The sequence below is a fragment of the Mesoplodon densirostris genome, chromosome 15 (genome assembly GCF_025265405.1).
Source record: "Mesoplodon densirostris isolate mMesDen1 chromosome 15, mMesDen1 primary haplotype, whole genome shotgun sequence".
Classification (NCBI taxonomy): Eukaryota; Metazoa; Chordata; class Mammalia; order Artiodactyla; family Ziphiidae; genus Mesoplodon; species Mesoplodon densirostris.
The window spans coordinates 67,034,690-67,059,070 of NC_082675.1; the positions used below are offsets into that span (position 1 = coordinate 67,034,690).

General features: G+C 38.3%; 1 protein-coding gene across 1 annotated transcript in view; it reads right to left on the minus strand.

The window, feature by feature from the left end:
- Positions 1-239: 239 nt before the first annotated feature.
- The window catches only part of CFAP53 (cilia and flagella associated protein 53), a 67,788-nt gene continuing 43,646 nt past the window's right edge, over positions 240-24,381 (minus strand). The window contains exons 6-8 of the mRNA XM_060118909.1: positions 11,420-11,636; positions 9,721-9,823; positions 240-468 (exon numbers count right to left, since the gene is read on the minus strand). Of these exons, the coding sequence (XP_059974892.1) occupies positions 240-468; positions 9,721-9,823; positions 11,420-11,636 (549 nt within the window). The remainder of the gene's footprint in view (positions 469-9,720; positions 9,824-11,419; positions 11,637-24,381) is intronic.

Consider the following 24,381-nt stretch of genomic DNA (forward strand, 5'->3'; position numbering starts at 1 on the left):
AGGCATGGAGATAAATAAGGAAAATAACTATGTGACAGGAAGTAGATCATTCAGATTTGTCAGTCTATGAAATCTCAAAAAGGAACAGTTTAATTTGTAAGAAGAAAATTTCGTGGCATATAATTATGCCAACTCAGAGTGTAAAAGAACAGTTTATCCATGAGTTAAAAGGGATATACAAGCATGCTATAGTTTAAAATAGTAAAAGGCTGAGAAAAACTAGGTTGATGTTTATGAAACTATGGTGTAAGTTTATTAGGGCATGCTCTCCGCATGGGATGAATATTTTGGGGCAGCACTTGATGGGTGGACAGGATCTCCTGGATCTTGTCCTGGAAATTCTTCTCTGCTGTCATCCCTGCTTCAAACTCTCGGCGTTCCTCCTCCTTCTCTACTTCACGGGCCTGCTGTTGGGAGTGCATTTGCATCTGAAGTTGCTTCCTGTACTCCTGGGCTAAACTCGAGCGTCTAAAGTATCAGAAATGTCAAAGTATAAAACTGTCAAAGTAAGTATTTGGATTTATGTAGGCCATTACACTTAAAATGTAATTTTCAAAGTCAAATTAGAATTCCCATTAAAATCAGGGTGAGTGGGGAAGGAATAGATGAAAAATTCAATAATGTGTTTATTATCGAATAATAATTAAGACAACCTTAGAACCTTAGGCAACCTTAGAAGAAAAATTGATTTTAGTGAGGGAATGTCTCTTCTTCATTCAAAATATTGACTGCTATGTGGAGAGAGCCCTTGGCCTGTCTCCATCCCCTCTCACTCCCCTCCAAGGAAGAAGGTAAAACGGAACAAGTTGTACTGCCTATTTCTTGTCTGCTTTCTATATCAAAGGGGGCATACTCTCCCTGCAGGGGAGGCCTGCAGTGGTCTGGCACTGCTGGTGACTGGGTGGGTTGCTGGTGACCGGGTGGGTAAGTTTGACTCATTCTGTTCAGTATTAACTAGATGATTTCCTCCATATATAAGCCACAGTTAAAATATATAAGCCACATTTTAAAATTAACAGTGATTTTTTTTACTGTGGTAAAAAACACATAATGTAAAATTTACCATCTTAACCATTTTTAAGTGTACAGTTCAGTAGTGTTAAGTATATTCACATTGTTGTGAAGCAGATCTCCAGAACATTTTCGTCTTGCAAATCTGACACTCTATACCCATTAAACAACAACACTTTTTTGTCCCCTCCCACCAGCCCTTGGTAACCACCATTCTACTTGCTGTCTTTATGAATTTGACTATTCTAGGTACCTCAAGTAAGTGAAATCATACAGCATCTGTCTTTTTGTGACTGGTTTATTTTACTTAGCATGTCCTCAAGGTTCATCCATGCTGTAGTATCTGAAAGGATTTCCTTCCATTTTAAGGCTGAATAATATTCCACTGTATGTACATACCACATTTTGCTTATCCATTTACCTGTTAATGGACATTTGGGTCCTTTCCACCTTGGCTATTGTGGATAGTGGTGCTATGAACATAAGTATACAAACATCTCTTTAAGGTTCTGCTTTCATTTATTTTGGATTTATACCCAGAAGTGGGATTACTGGATCATACGGTATTTCTCTTTTTAATTTTTTGAGGAAACTTCGCATTGTTTTCCATAGCAGTTTTACCATTTTACAATCTAGAAGCCACATTATTAATATAAGACTTTATCAGAAATAGAGATTACAGCATGCATACGCCTCTGTGTGGCAGATTCCATTTTCCAAAGACGGCCACAGTGATATCGCCCCCTCCCACATGCTCTTCTGCAATGTGAACCTCTACCCCCCTATCAAGAGGTGGAGCTCATTTCTCCATCCCACTGAATCGAGATGGGCCCTGTGGCCGCTTTGTATGACCAGTAGAATATGACAGAAGTGATGCTATAGCAGTCCTAGATGTAGTCCTTAACTGGCCTGGCAGCTTGTTCTTCCTGTCTCCTGGAATGCTTGCTGTTGGAACTATCCCTCTCAAAACCAGCCACCACACTGTAAGAACCCCAAGCCACATGGAGAGGCCATGTGTAGGTGTTCCGGCTGGTAATATCAGATGAGATCCCCAGGCAGAGTCAGCACACGCTACAAGCTATATGAATAGGTATCTTAGGTGTGCATTCCAGCTGAGCCTTCACATGAATGTAGCCCCAGCCAGCATCTGACTTGAACCAGATGAGAGACCCCAAGCAAGAACCACCCAGCTGAGCCTTGTCAACCACAGAATCATGAAACATAATCATAACTCACTTTAAACCACAAATTTGGGGGTGTGCTGTTATACATCAATAGGTAACTGTAATACCTTCTGCTCACACTACTTTTCTTATTTCTCAGTTGATTCAAAAGTTGGGCAGGGGCTTAGGACCTGCACAGAAGGGGAGAGGCAGCACCTTGAAAGGAGGGCCTCTGGAGTGTGGAGTTCCAGAATTTGGAGATGGAGAAACTGAGGCCTGGAGAATAAAATAGGCTGCCCAAGTTTGCACAGCTGCTATGTGGCTAACAGGGTCTTGGTGCTCCTGCCAGGTGTCAGGCCTGAACCTCTGAGGTGGGAGAGCCAAGTTCAGGACATTGGTCCACCAGAGACCTCCCGGCCCCACGTAATATCAACTGGCGAGAGCTCTGCCAGAGATCTCCATCTCAACGCTAAGACCCAGCTCCACTCAATGACCAGCAACCTCAAGTGCTGGACACCCCATGCCAAACAACTAGCAAGACAGGAATAAAACCCCACCTATTAGTATAGAGGATGCCTAAAATCATAATAAGGTCACAAACATCCCAAAACACACCACAGGACGCAGTCCTGCCCATCAAAAAGACAAGATCCAGGCTCATCCACCAGAACACAGGCACCAACCCCTCCACTAGGAGGCCTACACAACCCACTGAAACAACCTTAGCCACTGCAGACAGACACCAAAAACAACGGGAACTACGAACCTGCAGCCTGTGAAAAGGAGATCCCAAACACAGTAAGTTAAGCAAAATGAGAAGACAGAGAAATACACAGCAGATGAAGGAGCAAGGAAAAAACCCACCAAACCAAAAAAGTGAAGAGGAAATAGGCAGTCTACCTGAAAAAGATTTCAGAGTAATAATAGTTAAGATGATCCAAAATCTTGGAAATAGAATGGAGAAAATAAATGTTTAACAAGGACCTAGAAGAACTAAAGAGCAAACAAACAGTGATGAACAACACAATTAATGAAATTAAAAATTCTCTAGAAGGAATCAATAGCAGAATAACTGAGGCAGAAGAACGGATAAGTGACCTGGAAGATAAAACACTGGAAATAACTACCGCAGAGCAGAATAAAGAAAAAAGAATGAAAAGAATTGAGGACAGTCTCAGAGACCTCTAGGACAACATGAAATGCACCAACATTTGACTTATAGGGGTCCCAGAAAAAGAAGAGAAAAAGAAAGGGACTGAGAAAAAATTTGAAGAGACTATAGTTGAAAACTTCCCTAACATGGAAAAGGAAATAGCCAATCAAGTCCAGGAAGCTCAAAGAGTCCGATAGAGAATAATTCCAAGGAGAAACATGCCAAGACACATATTAATCAAACTATCAAAAATTAAATACAAAGAAAAAATATTAAAAGCAGCATGGAAAAGTAACAAATAACATACAAGGGAATCCCCATAAGGTTAACCCCTGATCTTTCAGCAGAAACTCAGAAAGCCAGATGGGAGTGGCAAGACATATTTAAAGTGATGAAAGGGAAAAACCTACAACCAAGATTACTCTATCCAGCAAGAATTTCATTAGGATTCAATGGAGAAATTAAAACCTTTACAGACAAGCAAAACCTAAGAGAATTCAGCACCACCAAACCAGCTTTACAACAAATGCTAAAGTAACTTCCCTAGGCAGGAAACACAAGAGACGGAAAAGACCTACAATAACAAACCCAAAACAATTAACAAAATGGTAATAGGAACATACATATCGATAACTACCTAAAATGTAAATGGATTAAATGCTCCAACCAAAAGACATAGATTGGCTGAATGGATATAAAAACAAGACCCATATATATGCTGTCAACAAGAGACCCACTTCAGATCTAGGGACACATACAGACTGAAAGTGAGGGGATGGAAAAAGATATTCCATGCAAATGGAAATCAAAAGAAAGCTGGAGTAGCAATTCCCATTATCAGAAAATATAGACTTTAAAATAAAGACTATTACAAGAGAAAAAGAAGGACACTACATAATATTTAAGGGATCAAACCAAGAAGAAGATATAACAATTGTAAATATTTATGTACCCAACAGAGGAGCACCTCAATACATAAGGCAAATACAGCCATAAAAGGGGAAATCGACAGTAACACAATCAAAGTAGGTGACTTTAACACCCCACTTTCACTAATGGACAGATCATCCAAAATGAAAATAAATAAGGAAACACAAGCATAAAAAAATGATACATTAAACAAGATGGACTTAATTGATATTTATACGACACTCCATCGAAAAACAACAGAATACACTTTCTTCTCAAGTGCTCATGGAACATTCTCCAGGATAGATCATATCTTGGGACACAAATCAAGCTTCGGTAAATTTTAAAACATTGAAATTTTATCAAGAATCTTTTCTGACCACAACGCTATGAGACTAGATATCAATTACAGGAAAAAATCTGTAAAAAATACAAACACATGGAGGCTAAACAATACACAACGTAATAACCTAGAGATCACTGAAGAAATCAAAGAGGTAATCAGAAAATACCTAGAGACAAATGAAAATGAAAACACAACGACCCAAATCCTATGGGATGCAGCAAAAGCAGTTCTAAGAAGGAAGTTTATAGCAATACAATCCTACCTCAAGAAACAAGAAACATCTCAAATAAACAATGTAAACTTACACCTAAAACAATCAGAGAAGAAGAACAAAAAACCCCCAAAGTTAGCAGAAGGAAAGAAATCATAAACGTCAGATCAGAAATAAATGAAAAAGAAATGAAGGAAATGATAGCAAAGATCAATAAAACTAAAAGCTGGTTATTTGAGAAGATAAACAAAATTGATAAACCATTACCCAGACTCATCAAGATAAAAAGGGAGAAGACTCAAATCAATAGAATTACAAAGGAAAAAGGAGAAGTAACAACTGACACTGCAGAAATACAAAGGATCATGAGAGGTTACTACAAGCAACTATATGCCAATAAAATGGACAACCTGGAAGAAATGGACAAATTCTTAGAAAAGCACAACCTTGTGAGACTGAACCAGGAAGAAATACAAAATCTAAACAGACCAATCACAAGCACTGAAATTGAAACTGTGATTAAAAATCTTCCAAAAAACAAAAGTCCAGGACCAGATGGCTTCACAGGCGAATTCTATCAAACATTTAGAGAAGAGCTAACACCTATCCTTCTCAAACTCTTCCAAAATATAGCAGAGGGAGGAACACTCCCAAACTCACTCTATGAGGCCACCATCACCGTGATACCAAAACCAGACAAAGATGTCACAAAGAAAGAAAACTACAGGCCAATATCACTGATGAACATAGATGCAAAAATCCTCAACAAAATACTAGCAAACAGAATCCAACAGCACATTAAAAGGATCATACATCATAATCAAGTGGGGTTTATCCCGGGAATGCAAGGATTCTTCAATATACGCAAATCAATCAATGTGATACACCATATTAACAAATTGAAGGAGAAAATTCATATGATCCTCTCAATAGATGCAGAATATGCGTTTGACAAAATCCAACATCCATTTATGATAAAAACCCTCCAGAAACTAGGCATAGAGGGAACTTACCTCAACACAATAAAGGTCATATATGACAAACCCACAGCCAACATCGTCCTCAATGGTGAAAAACTGAAAGCATTTCCACTAAGATCAGGAACAAGACAAGTTGGTTCACTCTCACCACTATTATTCAACATTGTTTTGGAAATTTTAGCCACAGCAATCAGAGAAGAAAAAGAAATAAAAGGAATCCAAATCAGAAAAGAAGAAGTAAAGCTGTCACTGTTTGCAGATGACATGATACTATACATAGGGAATCCTAAAGATGCTACCAGAAAACTACTAGAGCTAATCAATGAATTTGGTAAAGTAGCAGGATACAAAATTAATGCACAGAAATCTCTTGCATTCCTATACACTAGTGATGAAAAATCAGAAAGAGAAATTAAGGAAACACTGCCATTTACCACTGCAACAAAAGAACAAAATATCTAGGAATAAACCTACCTAAGGAGACAAGAGACCTGTATACAGAAAACTATAAGACACTGATGAAAGAAAATAAAGATGCTACAAACAGGTGGAGAGATATACCATATTCTCAGATTGGAAGAATCAACATTGAAAATGACTATACTACCCAAAGCAACCTACAGATTCAATGCAATCCCTATCAAACTACCACTGGCATTTTTCACAGAACCAAAACAAAATATTTCACAATTTGTATGGAAAACAAAAGACTCCAAATAGCCAAAGAAATCTTGTAAAGAAAAATGGAGCTGGAGGAATCAGGCTCCCTGACTTCAGACTATACTACAAAGCTACAGTAATCAAGACAGTATGGTACTGGCAAAAAAACAGAAATATAGGTCAATGGAACAGGATGGAAAGCCCAGAGATAAACACATGCACACATGGTCACCTTATTTTTGATAAAGGAGGCAAGAATATACAATGGAGAAAAGACAGTCTCTTCAATAAGTGGTGCTGGGATATCTAGACAGCTACATGTAAAAGAATGAAATTAGAACACTCCCTAACACTATACACAAAAATAAACTCAAAATGGATTAAAGACCTAAATGTAAGGGCAGACACTGTAAAACTCTTAGAGGAAAACATAGGAAAAACACTATGACATAAATCACAGCAAGATCCTTTTTGACCCACCTCCTAGAGAAATGGAAATAGAAACAAAAATAAACAAATGGGACCTAATGAAACCTAAAAGCTTTTGCACAGCAAACGAAAACATAAACAAGACGAAAGGACAGCCCTCACAATGGGAGAAAATATTTGCAAATGAAGCAACTGACAAAAGATTAACCTCTAAAATTTACAAGCAGCTCATGCAACTCCATAACAAGGAAACAAACATCCCAATACAAAAATGGGCAGAAGATCTAAATAGACATTTCTCCAAAGAAGATATACAGATTGCCAAAAAACACATGAAAGGATGCTCAACATCACTAATCATTAGAGACATGCAAACCAAAACTACAATGAGGTATCACCTCACACCGGTCAGAATGGCCATCATCAAAAAATCTACAAACAATAAATGCTGGAGAGGGTGTGGAGAAAAGGGAAGCCTCTTGCACTGTTGGTGGGAATGTAAATTGATACAGCCACTATGGAGAACAGTATGGAGGTTCCTTAATAAACTAAAAATAGTACTACCATATGGCCCAGCATTCCCACTACTGGACATATACCCTGAGAAAACCATAATTCAAAAAGAGTCATGTACCACATTGTTCATTGCAGCTCTATTTACAATAGCCAGGACATGGAAGAACCTCAGTGTCCATCGACCGATGTATGCATAAAGAAGATGTGGCACATATATACAATGGAATATTACTCAGCCATAAAAAGAAACAAAATTGAGTTATCTGTAGTGAGGTGCATGGCCCTAGTGTCTGTCATACAGAGTGAAGTAAGTCAGAAAAACAAATACCATATGCTAACACAAAATATGGAATCTAAAAAAAAAAAGGGCTTCTGAAGAACCTAGGGGAAGGACAGGAATAAAGACTCAGACGTAGAGAATGGACTTGAGGACACGGGGAGGGGGAAGGGTAAGCTGGGATGAAGTGAGAGAGTGAACTGGACACATATACACTAGCAAATGTAAAATAGATAGCTAGTGGAAAGCAGCTGCATAGCACAGGGAGATCAGCTCCATGCTTTGTGACCACCTAGAGGGGTGGGAGAGGGAGGGTGGGAGAGGGAGGGTGGGAGGGAGACGCAAGAGGGAGGAGATATGGGATGTGTGTTTATGTATAGCTGGTTCACTTTGTTATACAGCAGAAACTAACAAACCATTGCAAAGTGATTATACTCCAATAAAGGTGTTAAAAAAAAACAGGACACAGGGTTAAATTTGAATTTCAGATTAAAAATATATATTTACATATATTATAAATATATTTAATATTTTATAAACCTAAATAAATACATTGTGAAGCAAAACTGATAAAAGAGAAAATAGACTCATGTACCACAATGTTCATTTCAGCTCTGTTTATAATAACCAGGACATGGAAGCAACTTAAGTGTCCATCGACAGATGAATGGATAAAGAAGTTGTGGCACATATATACAATGGAATATTACTCAGCCATAAAAAGAAACAAAATTGAGTTATTTGTAGTGAGGTGGATGGACCTAGAGTCTGTCATACAGAGTGAAGTAGAACCTAGGGGCAGGACAGGAATAAAGACGCAGACGTAGAGAATGGACTTGAGGACATGGGGAGGGGGAAGGGTAAGCTGGGATGAAGTGAGAGAGTGGCATGTACATATATACACTACGAAATGTAAAATAGGTAGTGGGAAGCAGCCACATAGCACAGGGAGATCAGCTAGGTGCTCTGTGACCACCAAGAGGGGTGGGATAGGGAGGGTGGGGGGGAGACGCAAGAGGGAGGAGATGTGGGGATATATGTATACATAGAGCTGATTCACGTTATGATATAGCAGAAACTAACACACCATTGTAAAGCAATTATACTCCAATAAAGAGGTTAAAATAAGAAAAAAATAAAAGTTGGGTAGGGAAGAGAGTTGTTCTTCATTAAATTCCCCTCACATCTCCAACAACAGACTTTTCAAAAGTGAGAAGGAAGGACCTCCAGAGCAGAACAAGTAGAGGAAGTCAGTAGGGTAGGCCAGATATTGTTGGTAGTGCCCCCAAAGTAACAATAGGCTCAGGTATATAAACCATACTCTTCCTATAAAGAAGAGAGCTTATTTCTATGCACCAGATGTGGGTGAGCCGGGGAACAGGCCCTAGGGACAGGGAGGGTGACCGGCAATTAGAGGAGCCAGGTCCTCTTTCTCCACCACACTGGTCACCTGAATTGGGTGTCATAGTCATCGGTGGGAAGGGACTGCTATGATCTGTGAAAGGCTGCAAGGAGGCATCAGCCAATTTTCTCTACCTGAGCCTGATTATGGTGATCAGAGGGACACCTGCCTGAGGAGGGAAGTGGTACATCTCAAAGCACCCACAGCACTTCAGTTTTCCAGCTCAGCGAGGCTACAAAAAATCTTCCTGGGACATTTGCACGGAATCATAACCTCATAAGCCATTTCTGTTAATCTAACTAATTAGGTCACGCTGTATTTACGGGTTTATTTCATGGGGGAAAAAACTTATTTCATTACGATTTAGGGTTGGTGCCTACTTTATAAAAATTGTTTCTAATTTGTTTTATTTTTTAAGATGTTTATCTAGTTTAATACCTAATGTGTATAATCAGACTTACACAATGTACAGAATTTAATTTTACCAAAATGGTTGTTGCTTATTTTTATATGAAATTTTATAAACTGAATTGAGCTTTTAGGACAAATGTAAGACTGATGTAAAATAACATCAATAATACATGAATTATGGCACATTGTCCTCTATGCTAAAAATCTCCTATTTTTGGTTAGTTAGTAATAATAAAGAAAACAAAATCATACCTTGTAAAATCCTCCCTCTCTTCACGGTTAAGCTCTTTAAGACCTTCATTTATGCGTTCCTGTTCCATAGCACGTTCTTCCTGTTCTTTTGCTTTTCGTTGCACTAAGAAAGACAAAAGTAATTTTTGCTGAATGACTTTTTCAGAAAAGACTTGCTGACATCTTTCGGGGCATCGATGCCATATTGTCTTTAGAAAGGCAGAACTTAGAATCACTGGGCTGGATCTTAGCTTAATAAGGTAGAAGTAGTCATCTCCATTAAGGAAATAATAGGGTTTAGATTCATATGTGCTGCAATCTATAGAAATTTTCTCTTAATCATTTGTCATTGAAATCTATGATCAGCCTTTTTCATACCAGATTACCACTGTTTGAACACTTCTCACCTTTCCCTTCTTGAGGACAAACAGTTCTATTGCCATTTATATTAATAGGGGATTTTATTTATTACAGAATAAGTATTGGAAAACCAGTATGTAAGTCTCTTATAAATTAAATAAGGAAAACTTAACCCAGTAGGTAAAAAAATGACAAAGAGAACAGAGTTCACAAAAGAATAAATAAAACCAGGCAATATACATCTAAAATGTACATATCTTTGGTCCCAAATCCATTTACAGGAATTTATCTTAATTATATATGAGCCAAAAAACCTATGTACAGAGATAGTAACCTCCAATGCTAACACAGGAGGAAAAAGATTCAAAACAAGCTGAAGGTCCATTAGCTGTGTTTAGGTAAAATAAATTATGGTCCATTTTTATAATGGATTTCTAGGCAGCATTACAAATCTTACAACAGAAGAAAAATAACCTGGAAAATGTTTATGATAAGTGGGAAATGCAGGCTGTAAAAAATATATACAACAAGATCCTAATTTGTGAGGGGAAATGACATACATAATAAAAATACTCGAAGGAAATACAGGAAGTTGTGAACAGTAGCTATTCCTGGGTGGTGCATTATGGTTGATTTTATTTCCTTGTTTATAAATGGTTCCCAATACTTAAATTTTCCATGTTTTCTCAATATATTCTAAAACATTTATCATGGGAGAATACAGAAATCGTTTTATCATAGAAGCTTTCTTCTCATTTCTTAAAACTCCATCTAATACTGGCTTAACAGTTTTCAACTGCCATTATAATTCCTGGAGTGGAGAATTAATCAGTGGAACCAAGATGAGCTTTCTCTTGCAAAGACAGCTAGTGTGAAGTCCATAGTACCCTACTAGTAAATGTTTACATCTGGGTATAGAAATCCTCTCAACAAATATTTCCTTCTGTGACCAAGCACTGAAGCTGAGGGAATTCAGTGGTATGCTAAGAGCTGTGAACAAGCAATGGTGAGAACCCCAGAAAGAAGATTTATTATGAATAGAGGAACACGGAGGGCCTCTCGAGGAATGAGATATTTGAGTTGGCCTTGAAGGATGTCCAGGATTTCTCAAGATCAAAAGTATCATAGGGAGAGAAAACTACCCAAGCAAATGCATGCAGGCATGGACGTATGGAGACACCTGCAGAAAGATATTCAAGTATTCAATTAGGTAAGGTCCCTGCAAAGCAGGGATCTTGCCTTAATCCTTTTTACATTCTTCATGGTATTTCACACATAATACTTATTTAATAAATATTTTGGTTGCTACTTAAATTGAATTAAGGCCCAAATATAATATAATTATAATTCATTTCCTTACACTTTTCTTGAACTTGCAGTTTTCTTGTACACATGACCTCACTCAAAAGTTGTTTTCTTGCCTCCTTTTCAAGTCTCAGCTCCTTGTCCTTCTCAGCAAACTTCTTTTCCTTCTCTTTCTCTAATATTCTGTCCAGTTCTTTCTCCTGAGCTTTTTCTTCCTCACGCCGCTGTGCCAAGTACTGATGATATATCTTCTGTTCTCTTATCATATCTTCCTACATAACATAAAAATTACCTCATGTTGTTAAAGCTTTTAGGTGCGATAATGATATAGAGGATAAGTTTTAAAATAATCTTTTAGAGCTACAATTCCAATATTTCAGAATTACATACTGAAACATTTACAGATATTGTAAAATATTATTTCTAGGATTTACTTAAAAATGTTCGGGGTGGGGCTTCCCTGGTGGCGCACTGATTAAGAATCCGCCTGCCAATGCAGGGGACATGGGCTCGATCACTGGTCCGGGAAGGTCCCACATGCCACGGAGCAACTAAGGCCATGCGCCACAGATATGGAGCCTGTGCTCTAAAGCCCGCAAGCCACAACTACTGAGCCCACGTGCCACAACTACTGAAGCCCATGTGCCTAGAGCCTGTGCTCCATAACAAGAGAAGCCACTGCAATGAAAAACTCGTGCACCACAACGAAGAGTAGCCCCCACTCGCTGCAACTAGAGAAAGCCCGCATGCAGCAACAAAGACCCAATGCAGCCATAAATAAATAAATAAATAAATAAATAAATAAATTTTAAAAAATTCGGGTGACAGTGGGGAATGGGTGGGAGGGACAGATGAAACAAGAATAGCTATTGGTTGATGGTTGTTGAAGTTAGGAAACTGACGCGTGGGGGTTCATTGTACTATTCTTTGCATCTGTTTGAAATGTTTTATAACACATTTTTGAACAGTTCAAATAGTAATTCAAATATTTTCTCAAATTGTTTGTCAAAGAAGTTCCCAAATAATTTTCAATTATACTTTATTTTCATTTATTTTAATTTAGGTAGATGAAATATCAACCTGATAAAATAAGGCACTACTATTATTACAGCACTGTCTCTGACTAGAAGATGAGTTAGTTGATAATTTACAACAGCAAATGTCAATATTAGTTACACTTTGAAATCACCTGGGGAGCTTTAAAAAGTACTAAGTCTCACCCCTTGAGATTCCTATCTAATGGATAGTTTTTAAGCTCCCCAGGTGATTTGACTGTGCAGCTAAGGCAGTGAACTAGGCTTTATAACACAGGTAATTTCAGTTGGCTTCTGTCTTTCATGGTATTATATTTGTGCTGTTCGATCCAATCTCTGATCTCTTTTGAGAATATCACAGATTTGAGGTAGAACTAGCAAGACCTGAGGGTGTAGCTGCGTCCTCAGAATGGCTTGTATACATAGTTTCATACTTTGGGGAATACTTTAACAAAAGAAGTGCAAACCTTATACTCTGAAAACTAAGAAGCATTACTGAAAAAAATTAAAGAAGACCTAAATAAATGGAAAGATATCCAATGTTCATGGATCAGAAGACAATATTGTTAAAATGGCAATTATTCCCAAATTGGTCTATAAGTTCAAAATAATCCCTATCAAAATCCCAGTTGGTTTTTTTGCAGAAATTGACAAGCTGATCCTAAATTCAAATGGAAATTCAAGGGAGCTGGAATAGCCAAAACAATTTGAAAAAGAAGAACAAAGTTGGAAAATTCACATTTCCTGATTTCAAGCTTACTACAAATCTATAGTGATCAAGACATGATATTGGCCTAGGAATGGATATATAGATTAATGGAATAGAACTGACAGTCCAAAATAAACCTTCACATTTACTGTCAATTGATTTTTGACAAGAGTGCCAAGACAATTCAATAGAGGAAAAATAGTCTCTTCAACAAATGGTGCTGCGACAACTGGATATCCACATGCAAAAGGAAGTTAGGCCTCTAACTCATACCATATACAAAAGTTAACTCAAAATGGATCAAAGGCAGGTACTTCTCTGGCAGTCCAGTGGTTAAGACTTCACCTTCCCATGCAGGGGGTGTGGGTTCAATCCCTAGTTGGGGAGCTAAGATCCCACATGCCTCGCAGCCAAAAAAAAACAAAACATAAAACAGAAATAATATTGTAACAAATTCAATAAAGACTTTAAAAATGCTCCACACCCAAAAAAATCTTTTAAAAAATGGATCAAAGGCCTAAATGTAAGAGCTAAAACTATAAAACTTTAAGAAGAAAACAGGACATCTTCATGACCTTGGGGTAATAAGAGTGTTTTAGATATGACACCAAAAAGCACAAGTAACAACAGAAAATATAGATAAATTTTACTTCATCAAAATTTAAAACTCTTGTACTTCAACGGACAGCATCAAGAGTGAAAAGGCAACCTACAGAATGAGAAAAATATTTACAGATCACTTATCTGATAAGGGATTTGTGTCTAGAACATAAAAAGAGCTCCTACAACTCAATAATAAAAAGACAACCCAGTTAAAAACTGGGCAAATAACTTGAATATACTTCTTAAGACTTCAGTAGCCTTTAGATAGATTACTCCAAGGAAGATATATAAATGGCCAATATGCACAGAAAAAGAGGCTCAACATTATTAGTCATTAGGGAAATGCAGATGAAAGCCACAGTGACATACTACTTTAGACAAACTAGGATGGTTAAAATAAAAAAGACAGACAATAACAAATGTTAACAAGCATGTGGAAAAATCAGAACCCTCCTAAGTGTGTGAGAATGTAAAACAGTGAAGCCACTTTGAAAAACAATTTGGTGATCACTCACAAGCTTAAACATAGAGTCAGTAATTCTACTCCTAGGTGTATGCCCAAGACAAACAAAAATATACGTCCAAACAAAAATTCACATATGAATGTTCACATTAGTATTATTCATAATAGCAAAAAAGTAGAAGCAACTCAAATGTCCATCAACTGACAAATGTATGAACAAAATGTGGTATATCCATACATTGACATATTATTCAGCCGTATAAAGGCATAAACTACTCATACAGGTTACAACATGGATAAGCCTTGAAAACATTATGCTGAGTCAAAGAAACCAGTCAGAAGATCCCATAGTATATGATTTCATTCATATGAAAGTCCAGAATAGGGAATCAATAGAGACAGAAAGTCTATTAGTAGCTGCTTAGGATTGGGGGTGGAGGGAGGAGAAGAGGGAAAGTGGGCTAATAAAAATGTTCTAAAATCAACTGTGGTGATGGTTGCACTAAAATCCATTGAAATGTACACTTTAAATGGGTGAATTGTATGTTTTATGAATGATACCTTAATGAAGCTGTTAAGAAATTAATAAAAAAAGATCCAATTGAGAAGAAAAAGCTCAATAGCAAAAATAGTAAGAAAGAAAGAAAGAGAAAGAAAGGGAAAAATCAAATAAGCAATCCAATTAGAAAATGGGCAAAAGATATCAGAAGACATTTGGTTGAAGAGGATATACAGATGGTGAATAAGCACATTAAAAGTTGGTCAACATCATTAGCTATCCTGGAAATGCAAATTGAAAACACAATGAGATTGGCTGGAGGCTCAGTTTGCACTGCTCTGAGTTAAAAACTCTAAGGGGACCCAATCATCCAGGGGGACCCTACACTTTTGTGAGTTTTACCTCCTGTAAACTCACAAAACCATACCTCAGGTTCTTACAGTAAATATCAGAGAAAAATCCCCTCATGCTTATGGCAAGGGGAGGGGAAAATGAACCATTCTGAAATACACCAGAGCATTCTATTCTTCTTAATAAGGTTTGCCCTCAGGAGAAAGCATTTAACCAGAGCCTAACCTGTAGGGGTTTTATCAGAGCCTCACTGACTTGGGGGAAGGGAAATACCCAACTCTGGGCAACCTCTAGCCTTCCATGTGGGAAAAGGGCAACACCATAACTGAGGCTTCCAATGACCAGGGAGAGTCCAAACCCAAAGGTACTAGCCCTAAAGGTATAGAAAGAGAATCCCTTCCCCTGTTTACTTGGATTTTTAACGCTTGACACTGTGATCACCCTTCTACTGCGGTTATTACCACAAAGGTTCAAAGCCAATGGAAAACACTAGATGAGGCCTGACTCCCTCTCTGTAAGACTGGTATGGGTCAATGGATCTATCACTTCTTTGAACAGAGCAACCCAGATGACCTAGATTTCACCTCCAATCCTGAAGAGGCCCTAATTGACCCCCAATGCAGATAATTCTTCATACAGGGCATCCCCCCCAAATTACAAGGCCATGTTCCTCCACTTTGTGAGGGGTTCAACCTGGCAGAGGCTCGGCACAGCCATTGAGGCCTCACTGTTAAAATGGAAATGGCACCTTCAGAAAAGGGCTAAATCTGATAGAAGGATAGGTTTTAGCTCTTCTCTAAATGTTTGATAGAATTCGCCTGTGAAGCCATCTGGTCCTGGGCTTTTGTTTGTTGGAAGATTTTTAATCACAGTTTCAATTTCAGTGCTTGTGATTGGTCTCTTCATATTTTCTATTTCTTCCTGATTTAGTCTTGGAAGGTTGCACATTTCTAAGAATTTGTCCATTTCTTCCAGGTTGTCCATTTTATTGGCATAGAGTTGCTTGTAGTAATCTCTCATGATCCTTTGTATTTCTGCTGTGTCAGTTGTTACTTCTCCCTTTTCCTTTCTAATTCTATTCATTTGAGTTTTCTCCCTTTTTTTCTTTATGAGTCTGGCTAATGGTTTATCAATTTTGTTTATCTTCTCAAAGAACCAGCTTTTATTTTTATTGATCTTTGGTATCATTTGCTGCATATCTTTTTCATTTATTCCTGAGCTGATCTTTATGATTTCTTTCCTTCTGCTAACTTTGGGTTTTTTTGGTTCTTCTTTCTCTAATTGCATTAAGTGCAAGGTTAGGTTGTTTATTTGAGATGCTTCCTGTTTCTTAAGGTAGGACTGTATTTCTATAAACATCCCTCTTAGAACTGCTTTTGCTGCATCCCATAGATTTTGGGTAGTCGTGTTTTCATTGTCATTTGTTTCTAGGTATTTTTTGATTTCCTCCCTGATTTCTTCAGTGATCTCTTGGTTATTAAGTAGTGTATTGTTTAGCCTCCATGTGTTTGTATTTTTTACAGATGTTTTCCTGTAATTGATATCTAGTCTCATAGTGTTGTGGTTGGAAAAGATACTCGATACAATTTCAATTTTCTTAAATTTACCAAGGCTTGATTTGTGACCCAAGATATGATCTATCCTGGAGAATGTTCCATGAGCACTTGAGAAAAATGTGTATTCTGTTGTTTTTGGATGGAATGTCCTATAAATATCAATTAAGTCCATCTTGTTTAATGTATCATTTAAAGCTTGTGTTTCCTTATTTATTTTCATTTTGGATGATCTGTCCATTGGTGAAAGTGGGGTGTTAAAGTTCCCTACTATGATTGTGTTACTGTCAATTTCCCCTTTTATGGCTGTTAGTATTTGCCTTATGTATTGAGGTGCTCCTATGTTGGGTGCATAAATATTTACAATTGTTATATCTTCTTCTTGGATGGATCCCTTGATCATTATGTAGTGTCCTTCTTTGTCTCTTATAATAGTCTTTATTTTAAAGTCTATTTTGTCTGATATGAGAATTGCTGCTCCAGCTTTCTTTTGATTTCCATTTGCATGGAATATCTTTTTCCATCCCCTCACCTTCAGTCTGTATGTGTTCCTAGGTCTGAAGTGGGTCTCTTGTAGACAGCATATATACAGGTCTTGTTTTTGTATCCACTCAGCCAGTCTGTGTCTTTTGGTGGGAGCATTTAATCCATTTACATTTAAGGTAATTATCAATATGTATGTTCCTATTCCCATTTTGTTAATTGTTTTGGGTTTGTTATTGTAGGTCTTTTCCTTCTGTTGTGTTTCTTGCCTAGAGAAGTTCCTTTAGCATTTGTTGTAAAGCTGGTTTGGTGGTGCTGAACGCTCTCAGCTTTTGCTTGTCTGTAAAGGTTTTAATTTCTCCATCAAATCTGAATGAGATCCTTGCTGGGTAGAGTAATCTTGGTTGTAGGTTTTTCTCCTTCATCACTTTAAATATGTCCACTCCTTTCTGGCTTGCAGAGTTTCTGCTGAAAGATCAGCTGTTAACCTATGGGGATTCCCTTGTGTGTTATATGTTGTTTTCCCCTTGCTGCTTTTAATGTTTTCTTTGTATTTAATTTTTGATAGTTTGATTAATATGTGTCTTGGCATGTTTCTCCTTGGATTTATCCTGTATGGGACTCTCTGTGCTTCCTGGACTTGATAAAGTATTTCCTTTCCCATATTAGGGAAGTTTTCAACTATAATCTCTTCAAATATTTTCTCAGTCCCTTTCTTTTTCTCTTCTTCTTCTGGGGCCCCTATAATTCGAATGTTGTATGTTTAATGTTGTCCCAGAGGTCTCTGAGACTGTCCGCAGTTCTTTTCATTCTTTTTTCTTTATTCTGCTCTGCTGTAGTTATTTCCACTATTTTACCCTCCAGGTCACTTATCCGTTCTTCTACCTCAGTTATTGTGCTATTGATCCCTTCTAGAGTATTTTTAATTTCATTTATTGTGTTGTTCATCATTGCTTGTTTCCTCTTTAGTTCTTCTAGGTCCTTGTTAAATGTTTCTTGCATTTTCTCTTTTCTATTTCCAAGACTTTGGATCATCTTTACTATCATTATTCTGAGTTCTTTTTCAGGTAGACTGCCTATTTCCTCTTCATTTGTTAGGTCTGGTGGGTTTTTACCTTGCTCCTTCATCTGCTGTGTGTTTTTCTGTCTTCTTATTTTGCTTATCTTACTGTGTTTGGGGTCTCCTTCAGGCAGGCTGCGGGTTTGTAGTTCCCGTTGTTTTTGGTGTCTGTCCCCCGTGGCTAAGGTTGATTCAGTGGGTTGTGTAGGCTTCCTGGTGGAGGGGACTACTGCCTGTGTTCTGGTGGATGAGGCTGGATCTTGTCTTTCTGGTGGGTAGGTCCACGTCTGGTGGTGTGTTTTGGGGTGTCTGTGGCCTTATTATGATTTTAGGCAGCCTCTCTGCTAATGGATGGGGCTGTGTTCCTGTCTTGCTAGCTGTTTGGCATAGGGTGTCCGGCACTGTAGCATGCTGGTCATTGCGTGAAGCTGGGTCTTGGTGTTGAGATCGAGATCTCTGGGAGATTTTCACCGTTTGATATTACATGGAGGTGGGATGTCTCTTGTGGACCAGTGTCCTGAAGTTGGCTCTCCCACTTCTGAGGCACAGCACTGACTCCTGGCTGGAGCACCAAGAGCCTTTCATCCACACAACTCAGAATAAAAGGGAGAAAAACTAGAAAGAAAGAAAGAGAGAGAGAGAGAAAGAGAAAGAAAGAAAGAGTATAAAATAAAATAAAATAAAATAAATTAGGATAAAATAAAATAAAGTTATTAAAATAAAAAATAATTATTATGAAAAAAAAATTTTAAGTAAAAAAAAAAAAAGAATGGACAGACAGAATCCTAGGACAAATGGTGAAAGCAAAGCTATACAGACAAAATCTCACACAGAAGCATACACATACACATGCACAAAAAGAGGAAAAGGGGAAAAAATAATATATCTTGCTCCCAAAGTCCACTTCTTCAATTTGGGATGATTTGCTGTCTATTCAGGTATTCCACAGATGCAGGTACATCAAGTAGATTGTGGAGCTTTAATCTGCTACTTCTGAGGCTGCTGGGAGAAATTTCCCTTTCTCTTCTTTGTTTGCACAGCTCCCGGGGTTCGGCTTTGGATTTGGCCCCGCCTCTACATGTAGGTTGCCTGAGGGCATCAGTTCTTCGTTCAGACAGGACGGGGTTAAAGGAGGAGCTGATTCAGGGGCTCTGGCTCACTCAGGCTGGGGGGAAGGAGGGGTATGGATGCGGGGCGAGCCTGCGGTGGCAGAGGCCGCCATTACGTTGCACCAGCCTGATGCGCTCCGTGTGTACTCCCGGGGAAGTTGTCCCTGGATCGTGGGACCCTGGCAGTGGTGGGCTGCACAGGCTCCTGGGAGGGGCAGTGTGGACAGTGATCTGTGTTGGCTCACAGGCTTCTTGGTGGCTGCAGCAGCAGTCTTAGCATCTCATGTCCGTCTCTGGGGTCTGCGCTAATAGCCGCAGCTCGCGCCCATCTCTGGAGCTCCTTTAAGCAGTGCTCTTAATCCCCTCTCCTCATGCACCAGGAAACAAAGAGGGACGAAAAAGTCTCTTGCCTCTTCGGCAGGTCCAGAGTTTTTCCCGGACTCCCTCTCGGCTAGCCGTGGTGCACTACCCCCTTCAGGCTGTGTTCACGCAGCCCACCCCAGTCCTCTCCCTGCGATCAAAGCGAAGCCCGAGCTCAGCCCCCAGTGCCCGCCCGCCCCAGTGGGTGAGCAGACAAGCCTCTCAGGCTGGTGAGTGCTGGTTGGCACCCATCCTCCGTGTGGGAATCTCTCTGCTTCGCCCTCCATGCCCCTGTTGCTGCGCTCTCCTCTGTGGCTCCGAAGCTTACCCCCTCTGCCACCCACAGTCTCCGCCTGTGAAGGGGCTTCCTAGTTGTGGAAACCTTTCCTCCTTCACAGCTCCCTCCCACTGGTGCAGGTCCCAGCCCTATTCTTTTCTCTCTGTTTTTTCTTTTCCAATAGCCAGGTACGTGGGGAGTTTCTTGCCTTTTTGGAGGTCTGAGGTCTTCTGCAAGCGTTCAGTAGGTGCTCTATAGGAGCAGTTCCACGTGTAGATGTATTTCTGATGTATCTGTGGGGAGAAAGGTGATCTCCACATCTTACTCTTCCTCCATCTTCTGCTGGTCCCCCCAGCTGATCTTTCAGCAGAAACTCTGCAAGCCAGAAGGGACTGGCAGGACATATTTAAAGTGATGAAAGAGAAAATCCTACAATCAAGATTAGTCTACCCAGCAAGGATCTCATTCCAATTTGATGGAGAAATTAAAACCTTTACAGACAAGCAAAAGCTAAGAGAATTCAGCATCACCAAACCAGTTTTACAACAAATGCTAAAGGAACTTCTCTAGGCAGGGAACACAAGAGCATGAAAAGACCTACAATAAAAAAACCCAAGACAATTAACAAAATGGTAATAGGAACATACATATCAATAATTACCTTAAATGTAAATGGATTAAATGCTCCAACCAAAAGACATAGACTGGCTGAATGCATACAAAAATGAGACACGTATATATGCTCTCTACAAGAGACCCACTTCAGACCTAGGGACACATACATACTGAAAGTGAGGGGATGGAAAAAGATATTCCACGCAAAAAGAAAGCAAAAGAAAGCTGGAGCAGCAATTCTCATATCAGACAAAATAGACTTTAAAAGAAAGAACATTACAAGAGACAAAGAAGGACACTACATAATGATCAAGGGATCAATCCACGAAGAAGAGATAACAACAGTATATATTTATGCACCCAACATAGGAGCACCTCAATACATAAGGCAAATACTAACAGCCATAAAAGGGGAAATCAACAGTAACAAAATCATAGTAGGGGACTTTAACACCCCACTTTCACCAATGGACAGATAATCCAAAATGAAAATAAATAAGGAAACAGAAGCTTTAAATGATACAGTAAACAAGATGGAATTGCTTGATATTTATAGGACATTCCATCCAAAAACAACAGAATACACATTCTTCTCAAGTGCTCATGGAACATTCTCCAGGATAGATCATATCTTGGGTCACAAATCAAGCCTTGGTAAATTTAAGAAAATTGAAATCATATCAATCATCTTTTCTGACCACAACGCTATGAGATTAGATATCAATTACAGGAAAAAATATGTAAAAACTACAAACATATGAAGGCTAAACAATACACTACTAAATAACCAAGAGATCAATGAAGACATCAAAGAGGAAATCAAAAAATACCTAGAAACAAATGACAATGAAAACACGACTACCCAAAACCTATGGGATGCAGCAAAAGCAGTTCTAAGAGGGATGTGTATAGCAATAAAATCCTACCTTAAGAAACAAGATACATCTCGAATAAACAACCTAACCTTACACCAAAAGCAATTAGAGAAAGAAGAACAAAAATAACCCAAAGTTAGCAGAAGGAAAGAAATCATAAAGATCAGATCAGAAATAAATGAAAAAGTAATGAAGCAAACGATAACAAAGATCAATAAAACTAAAAGCTGGTTGGTGAGAAGATAAACAAAATTGATAAACCATTAGCCAGACTCATCAAGAAAAAAAGGGAGAAGACTCAAATCAATAGAATCAGAAAGAAATACAAAGGATCATGAGAGATTACTACAAGCAACTCTATGCCGATAATATGTACAACCTGGAAGAAATGGACAAATTCTTAGAAATGTGCAACCTTCCAAGACTAAATCAGGAAGAAATAGAAAATATGAAGAGACCAATCACAAGCACTGAAATTGAAACTGTGATTAAAAATCTTCCAACAAACAAAAGCCCAGGACCAGATGGCTTCACAGGCGAATTCTATCAAACATTTAGAGAAGAGCTAAAACCTATCCTTCTCAAACGCTTCCAAAATATAGCAGAGGGAGGAACACTCCCAAACTCATTCTACAAGGCCACCATCACTCTGATACCAAAACCAGACAAACATGTCACAAAGAAAACTACAGGCCAATATCACTGATGAACATAGATGCAAAAATCCTCAACAAAATAGTAGCAAACAGAATCCAACAGCACATTAAAAGGATCATACAACATGATCAAGTGGGGTTTATCCCAGGAATGCAAGGATTCTTCAATATATGGAAATCAATCAATGTGATACACCATATTAAGAAATTGAAGGAGAAAATCCATATGATCATCTAATAGATGCAGAGAAAGCTTTTGCCAAAATTCAACACCAATTTATTATAAAAACCCTGCAGAAACTAGGCATAGAGGGAACTTTCCTCAACACAATAAAGGCCATATATGACAAACCCATGGCCAACATCGTCCTCAATGGTGAAAAACTGAAACCTTTTCCACTAAGATCAGGAAGAAGACAAGGTTGCCCACTCTCACCACTCTTATTCAACATAGTTTTGGAAGTTGTAGCCACAGCAATCAGAGAAGAAAAGAAATAAAAGGAATCCAACTCAGAAAACAAGTAAAGCTGTCACTGTTTGCAGATGACATGATACTATACATAGAGAATCCTAAAGATGCTACCAGAAAACTACTAGAGCTAATCAATGAATTTGGTAAAGTAGCAGGATACAAAATTAATGCACAGAAATCTCTTGCATTCCTATACACTAATGATGAAATATCTGATAGTGAAATTAAGGAAACACTCCCATTTCCCATTGCAACAAAAAGAATAAAATATCTAGGAATAAACCTACCTAAGGAGACAAAAGTCCTGTATGCAGAAAATTATAAGACACTGATGTAAGAAATTAAAGATGATACAAATAGATGGAGAGATACACCATGTTGTTGGATTGGAAGAATCAACATTGTGAAAATGACTACTACCCAAAGCAATCTATAGTTTCAATGCAATCCCTATCAATCTACCACTGGCATTTTTCACAGAACTAGAACAAAAAATTTCACAATTTGTATGGAAATACAAAGGACCCTGAACAGCCAAAGGAATCTTGAGAAAGAAAAACGGAGCTGGAGGAATTTGGCTCCCAGATATCAGATGATACTACAAAGCTACAGTAATCAAGACATTATGGTACTGGCACAAAAGAGAAGTATAGATCAATGGAACAGGATAGAAAGCCCAGAGATAAACCCACACACATATGGTCACCTTATCTTTGATGAAGGAGGCAAGAATATACAGTGGAAAAAAGACAGCCTCTTCAATAAGTGGTGCTGGGAAAACTGCACAGCTACATGGAAAAGAATGAAATGAGAACACTCCCTAACACCATACACAAAAATAAGCTCAAAATGGATTAAAGACCTAAATGTAAGGCCAGACACTATCAAACTCTTAGAGGAAAACATAGGCAGAATACTCTATGACATAAATCACAGCAAGATCGTTTTTGAAACACCGCCTAGTGAAATGGAAATAAAAACAAAAATAAACAAATGGAACCTAATGAAACTTAAATGTTTTTGCACAGCAAAGGAAACCATAAACAAGATGAAAAGACAACCCTCAGAATGGGAGAAAATATTTGCAAATGAAGCAACTGACAAAGGATTAATCTCCACAATTTACAAGCAGCTCATGTAGCTCAATATCAAAAAAACAAACAACCGAATCCAAAAATGGACAGAAGACCTAAATAGACATTTCTCCAAAGAAGATATACAGATTGCCAAGAAACACATGAAAGAATGCTCAACATCATTAATCATTAGAGAAATGCAAATCAAAACTACAATGAGATATCATCTCACACCAGTCAGAATGGCCATCATCAAAAAATCTACAAACAATAAATGCTAGAGAGGGTGTGGAGAAAAGGGAACCCTCTTGTACTGTTGGTGGGAATGTAAATTCATACAACCACTATGGAGAACAGTATGGAGGTTCCTTAAAAAACTAAAAATAGAACTACCATACGACCCAGCAATCCCACTACTGGGTGTATACCCTGAGAAAACCATTATTCAAAAAGAGTCATGTACCACATTGTTCACTGCAGCTCTATTTACAATAGCCAGGACATGGAAGCAACCTAAGTTTCCATTAACAGATGAATGGATAAAGAAGATGTGGCACATATATACAATGGAATATTACTCAGCCATTAAAAGAAACGAAATTGAGTTATTTGTAGTGAGGTGGATGGACCTAGAGTCTGTCATACAGAGTGAAGTAAGTCAGAAAGAGAAAAACAAATACCGTCTGCTAACATATATATATGGAATCTAAAAAAAAGAAAAAAAAGGTCATGAAGAACCTAGGGGCAAGACAGGAGTAAAGACGCAGATCTACTAGAGAATGGACTTGAGGATACAGGGAGGGGGAATGGTAAGCTGGGACA